General features: G+C 38.1%; 1 protein-coding gene across 1 annotated transcript; it reads left to right on the plus strand.

The window, feature by feature from the left end:
• Window positions 1-569: 569 nt before the first annotated feature.
• LOC138892837 (uncharacterized) lies at window positions 570-1259 on the plus strand. Its single transcript, XM_070176584.1, has one exon. The coding sequence runs from the start codon at window positions 570-572 to the stop codon at window positions 1257-1259; it is 690 nt and encodes a 229-aa protein (XP_070032685.1).
• Window positions 1260-7168: the final 5909 nt, after the last annotated feature.

Below are 7168 nucleotides of genomic sequence, written 5' to 3' on the forward strand. Positions count from 1 at the left end.
TCAACTAAAGAGTCATAAGTCGTTTACTCGAGTCGAGTACTTGCATTATATTCTTCCTGAGTTAGTCTAGTGAATGTGTTTTAGGAAATTGAGTTATAATCAAGTGTCATTAACAATTAGAAGTTAGAGTAAGTATTTTTCTTTACAAGTTAGAGTAATTTGTGAATCAAATAGGAGTAGTAGGAGTACTTGAGAGTATTTAATTAGTCTTGTAATTGATACATGTTGGCCCATTGCTCTAGTGGAGTTGGAGTTGAAAATCCTACGTGGTAGATCATTGTTTTTGCACCTTTCGAGCCGAGTGATTTTCCATGTAAAAATCATTGTGTTCATTTTATTCCTTGTTTACTTTATGCTTAAGGAACACGGTAAAGAACCAAGTTCTTTAGTAATCCATATGGGCACTCAAACTAACAGTTGGTATCAGAGTAGGTTCTCTTATTTACACGGCTAACACCTAGAGATATCTTGAAAGCAAGATAAGTGCTCCACCTGGAATTAATGAAGGACAATCAACTACCAGGCCACCCCTGTTCAATGAAAAATATTACAGTTGGTGGAAAGCAAGAATGGAAGACCTCCTGACAGCTGAAGACTATGAACTATGGACCATAGTGAACCAAGGTCCATTGATTCCTACTAAACAAAATGCACAAAATAAAACAGTTCCTAAGGACCCCTCAGAATTTATGGCAACAGATTTCAGAATGATGGAGAAGAATGCAAAGGCTAAGAAAATTCATATCTGTGAATTTGGTCCTGACGAGTACAATAGAATTTATATGTGCTCTAAGGCGAAGCAAATATGGGATGTACTCCAAACTGCTCATGAAGGAACAAACCAAGTAAAAAGATCAAGGATTGTGCTACTCATGAGAAACTATGAACTTTTCTCCACGAAGGAGTCTGAGCCCATCCAAGATATGATGACTAGGTTCACTATAATAACCAATGAACTGAAATCACTTGGAAAGATGTTTACCTTAGAAGAGTTGGTTAGCAAAGTTCTAAGAATCCTTCCAGCTTCATGGGAATCAAAAGTCACCGCAATCCAGGAAGCCAAGGAATTGGAAAAAATCTCACTTGATGAGTTGGTTAGAAACATAAAATCTCATGAAATAAGAAAGATAGAACTGCGCAAGGAAGAACCAAAGAAGTATAAGGCCTTGGTTCTTAAAGCGTCTGAGGATGATAAATCTGACTATGATGATCCTGATCTAGCAATGTTTGCCATGTGCATCCAAGAGAGAGACCGGTAGTAAGCCCAAGCAGATCGACAAAGCTAACTATGATGGATGTTACAAGTGTGCAAGCTAGATCACATGGTCAAGGACTGCCCAATTTGGGAAATTGAGCAGAGGAAAGAACGAGCTGAAAAAGAGAAATGGGAGAAGATGAGAGAAAAGGGTTCCAACAAAGGAAAACTCCTAGGCGAAGGATTTACTGAAGCAGTGAAGCAGGCATTCTTGGCAGCATATGAGGACAATGGGAGTGATCAAGAGGAAGAAAAGAAGGATAAGGCTATAAGCCTCTATGCTGTGATTGATGAACACCAAGTTGTAAAGACGAAACCCTAGTACAGCTTAGAATGCACATTGGAAGACCTCCTTTGTTTGATGAACATCAATATGATGAATGGAAGCTGCGTATGAAAAACTTTCTTCAGGCTACTGACTTTGACCTATGGTTAATTGTCAGTCATGGACCAATTCTCCTAACCAAAATGGATAGTGAACATAACAAGTGCAACAAAAGAGAAGAGGAATATGATGAGGAAGATCGTCAGCTAGTTCAGAAAAATGCTAAAGCAAAGGACCTGCTCTACAGAAGCTTGTCTAGAAACACTCTCCTCAAAGTGTCCTCTTGCATCTCTTCTCATGATATATGGAGGACCTTGGAAACTGACTTTGGAAATGAAAACATCGAAGCTGCCTTGATGGCGATTGAAGAATCCTAAACAAAGGAAAAAGTGATAGGAATGATGGCCATGAGTGATTCGGAAACTAAAGATGATGCAAACCAGGTAAGTATATCTGACTTGAAAGAAAATATTCATCTTATGTCCAAAAAATAACGGATGGCCATAATTGTGACCTTAATGAATTAAATGGATAAAATGAGTACTGGAAATGATCAGCTAATAAGCAACCTTTCTTGTGTCAAACTTGATATCAAAGAGCTTGAATCTGACAAAGCTAGTTTCAAGAAACAAGTCAAATATTTTAAGAACCAGGTTCTTGAGCTTACTTCTAAGAATGGGAAGTCTCCTGATATACATGGCAAAGGAAAAATGAGTGATTTGCAGGATAAGCTTGAAAAAAAATTAAAGATTGCTAATAATAATCTTTATGATGCTGATTGCAGAAATAAAGTCCTGCATGAAAACCTAGAAAAGGCTAATTATGAACTCTTTAGACTAAGCAAATAAGATAGATCTTCTGATGCCTTGAATTGGCTGAATGAAAATTGTAGCTCTAACAAATCTGGAATTGGCTACAGAAAACCTGTCACTAAGTTTGACCTAAAGTATGTAGGAATTTATGATAATAACATGTGCACTCATTGTGGAAGAGTAGGACACTGTAGAGACAGTTATCCTGCCTTAATTCATGCTCAGTTTAGAAGCACCTTTGGTATTGCTAAAAAATATGAAGAAGGAAGAGGAGCCAAAGATTAATCCTCCTGTCCATACTAAGTGGAATAAGGTTAACAAGAAAATAGCTTCTAACCCTCTCCCCTTCTGGGCAAGAAGGGATATGATTCATCATTTTTCCAATAAAAAAGGACCTAAGCTTGTCTGGGTTCCCAAAACTAACTTGTGAATTTTGGTGCACGCTAAGGTAAGAGGAAACAATCAGGGCTGGTATCTAGACAGTGGATGATTAAGACATATGACTGGAGAAAAACAAATCTTTCTCTCACTGATAGCCTTCCAAGGAGGGAGTGTGTCATTAGGAAATGAGAAAAGGGGCCAGATAACAGGTATTGACAAGGTTGGCAAGTCACTCTCTCATGCTATAGAAGATGTGTATTATATGGTAGGTCTTAAACACAATCTTCTTAGCATCTCTCAAATGTGCGATAAAGGAAATGAGGTAAAATTCAATTCCAAAATTTGCATTGTCACTAAGCTTGATACTGATGAAATTGTGTTAAAGGGTAAGAGACATAACAATGTCTACAAGATATCGATCATGTCAATTCCCAGAGTGAGCACACATGCTTGAGTGTAGTGGAAGATGATCCACTTCTATGGCATAGAAGCCTGGGACATGCCAGTCTCTCTCAACTTAACAAGTTGGCAGCAAAGAACTTAGTCCTTGGGCTACCTAAAGTTAAGTTCACCTCGGACAAGGTGTTTGATGTCTGTGTTAGAGGGAAACATGTAAGGCCATCCTTTAAATCTAAAAAATTTATAAGTACTTCTAAACCTCTAGAACTCTTTCACATGGACCTATGTGGACCAATGAGAATAAGGAGTAAAGGAGGTAAGAGGTATGTGTTTGTAATTGTTGATGACTTATCCAAGTATACCTGGACTTTTTTTTGGGATCAAAAGATGAAACCTTTGTTGTTTTCTGTGTATTTGTCAGAATGATTCAACAAAAGCTAGGGTGTAATGTATTAAGTAAAAGAATTGACCATGGAACTGAATTTGAATATTCAAAATTCTTTGAGTTTTGTGGCTCACATGGTATTGACCATAATTTCTCTACACCTAGAACTCCACAACAAAATGGGGTTATAGAAAGAAAGAATAGATCTTTAAAAGACATGGAGAGAACCATGTTGATTGCTAGTGGACTGCCTAAGAGCTTATGGGCTGAGGCAATCAATATTTCTTGCTACCTGCTAAATAGATGCATGGTCAGACCCATTCTTGAGAAAAACCCCTATGAGGTACTTCGAGGAAGAAAACCCAACATCACTTACCTGATAGCCGTTGAATGCAAATATTTTGTGCATAATAATAGGAAAGAAGCTCTAGGTAAGTTTGATGACAAAAGTGATGAGGGAATTTTCTTGGGTTACTCTCCACATATTAAGGCCTATAAGGTTTTTAATAAAAGAACTATGTGTGTGGAAGAAAATATTCATGTTATTTTTTATGAATTTAACAATTTGGCTGAGAAAAGGATGCAGGATGAAGATTATGACATAGGACTCACTGGTGATAGAGATACAAAGAAATCTGATGAAGATGGATCTGAAAACCGCAAGGAAATTGACAGCAATCATGAGGAACAATAAGAATAAAGAACTACTCTAACTGTTGACGAGGCTAATGAAGCTACACCTACTGAACCTGCTCCTTTGGGTCACTCCTCGGCTGAATCTTCTCTGGGTATACAGATCATACCATGGAAGCATCAAAGCTCACATCCTCTTGAGAATATCATCTCTGATCCAAATACAGGGGTGCAAACCAGGTCTTCTCTAAGAAATCTATGTGCACTCACAATATTCCTCTCACAGGTTGAACCTAAGATCATCAAAGAAGCTCTAAAGGATCCAGACAGGATCATAGCTATGCAAGATGAGCTAAATCAGTTTGAGAGAAGCAAGGTCTAGCACCTGGTACAGAAACCCAAGAACAAAACTGTCATAGGTACCATATGGGTGTTAAGAAACATGTTAGATGAACAAGAAAATATCACAAGGAACAAGGCCAGACTGGTGGTTCAGGGATACAATCAAGATGAGGGCATTGACTATGATGAGACATTTGCACTTGTAGCTAGAATAGAGTATATAAGAATGTTGATAACCTTTGCTACCCATGGAGTTCACTTTATACCAGATGGATGTAAAAAGTGCCTTTTTGAATGGTTACCTGAAGGAGGAAGTGTTTGTCAAACAACCTCCTAGATTTGAAAGAGAAAAATTTCCTAACTATGTTTTCAAACTAGATAAAGCTCTTTTCTTTATGGACTGAAACAGGCTCCAAGAGCTTGGTATGAAAGGCTCTCAAAATTCCTCTAAGCAAACAATTTTGTAAGAGGAAAGGTGGACAACACTCTATTTCTAAGGAGTTGAGGGAAAAATATTCTGATTGTGCAAATATATGTAGATGACATTATCTTTGGGGCTACCAATGAGGCAATATGTAAGGAATTTGATGAGAAGATGGAAAATTAGTTTGAAATGAGCATGATGGGTGAATTAAACTTCTTTCTAGGACTGCAAATCAAGCAAACACCTACCGGAACTATGCTACATCGGTAGAAATATATCAAAGAACTACTGAAGAAGTTCAACATGGATTCCTCTAAGTCCATTGACACACCCATTGCAACTGCAACAAAGCTGGACCTTGATAAAGAAGGGAAAAATGTGGAACATAAACTATATAGAGAAATGATTGGGTCACTATTGTACCTCACAGCAAGCAGGCCTAATATAGTGTTCAGTGTGGGATTATGTGCAAGATTTCAGGAAAATCCCAAGGAATCTCACCTGAAGACTATCAAAAAGATACTAAGATATCTGAAGGGGACCCCTAACCTCTGTCTATGGTATCCTAGAGGGTATAGCGTTGATCTAGTTGGTTATGCTGATGCTGACTATGCAGGTTTTCATGTTGATAGGAAAAGCTCTTCAGGAACAACTCATTTTCTAGTTTTTTGCCTGGTGTCATGGGGAACCAAGAAGCAAAACTCAGTGGCCTTATCTACAGCTGAGGCTGAATATGTGGCAGCAGCATCCTGCTGTGCTCAGTTGCTATGGATAAGATAACAGCTAAGGGACTATGGTATATTTATTGATTGTGTTCCCATTTTCTGTGATAGCATCAGTGCCATAAACATTGCTAAAAATTCATGTCAGCACAAAAAAACCAAGCACATTGACATTAGACATCACTTTCTGAGAGACAATATTGAAAAGAGGAATATCTCAATTAACTTTTGTAAAACTAAAGTTCAAGTTGCTGATATTTTTACTAAAGCTCTAAGTAGGGATCACTTTGAAAGGAATAGACTAGAACTAGGTCTAATCAACTCTTCCCACTAAGTAGTGATTGGCTAGAAAAGGCATAATTAGATGTAGATAATTAAGTACAATATGTTTGATTAAGCTTTGTGCTTGTATTAAGCTCATAGACTTGCTTGGAAAATCCAGCTGATAACTGTGTTTCATCATACCAATATGAAGTGTTGAAACTTTATTGCAGAAACAAATAAGTAGTTGGTTCTTTGACTCAGGTATGTGCCATATTCTCTTAAGTCACTAGGACTTTATATCCTAAAATTATTGCTATATTCAGACTTCTAATTCCTTTGGCATCACTTCCAATCATCTTCTAGTCAAAGAGTAAGGGGGAATCCTAGTGCAATTAGAGTTAAATTACTCCTGAAATCCTAACAGTCAAACTAACCATTATAAGAGTCCCGTTAGAACTTAAATTCGATCACCTTCTCTCTTCTAGTTAAATCAGGAGTAACGCTTTTAAAAGGCTCTTATGATCAGCTTCTCAGATCTCACTGTTTCTATCAAATCCTAAGCAAGACTCAAAAGTAATTATGAAAAACCAATTCTCTATTTCTCTTCTTCGAGTCTCTCATAGGATCACCATGCCTAAAGCCAGTCAAACACCCTCTAAAGCCAAATCATCAACCAAGACTGAAGCAAAACCCAAAATCATGAAGCCCAAATCGAAGAAAAATGCCAAGCCATCAAGGAAACCCACACCCATACCTGTTCCTTCTCGTTCGATATCCTCCACTATACCTACAACAGCATCCCATGTTCTTACTATTAATGTTGTTCCTATCATTGACACCTCCACTGTATCTCCTCCTCCAAAACCAATCACACATGCACCTTAACTTACTGCGAAAAATACCTCTAAGTCAACAAAGGTCAAAGCCACTCCAAGAAAATCTATCAAGAAAGTGCCGATGCTGCTACGCAGGGTGGCATTGTAGCAAAGGAATCTATGGTTCAGGGGGAATCAGTTCCGGACACTATTGATTAGGTATAATATCCTCCTTGCAAATTAGATATTTTGATGCCTGATATAGATGTTGCACCCCTAGATACTCCCCCACCCACAAGTAAGAAGACACCAATGGAGAAATTCATTGTAGAAAAGGGTGCAGCGGATCTGGGGAAGGAGGTAGACACTACGGCTGTGGAGCATGTGGTTGGGGGGGGGGAGTAAAGAACA

This window comes from Nicotiana tomentosiformis, chromosome 5 (assembly GCF_000390325.3).
Source record: "Nicotiana tomentosiformis chromosome 5, ASM39032v3, whole genome shotgun sequence".
Lineage (NCBI taxonomy): Eukaryota > Viridiplantae > Streptophyta > Magnoliopsida > Solanales > Solanaceae > Nicotiana > Nicotiana tomentosiformis.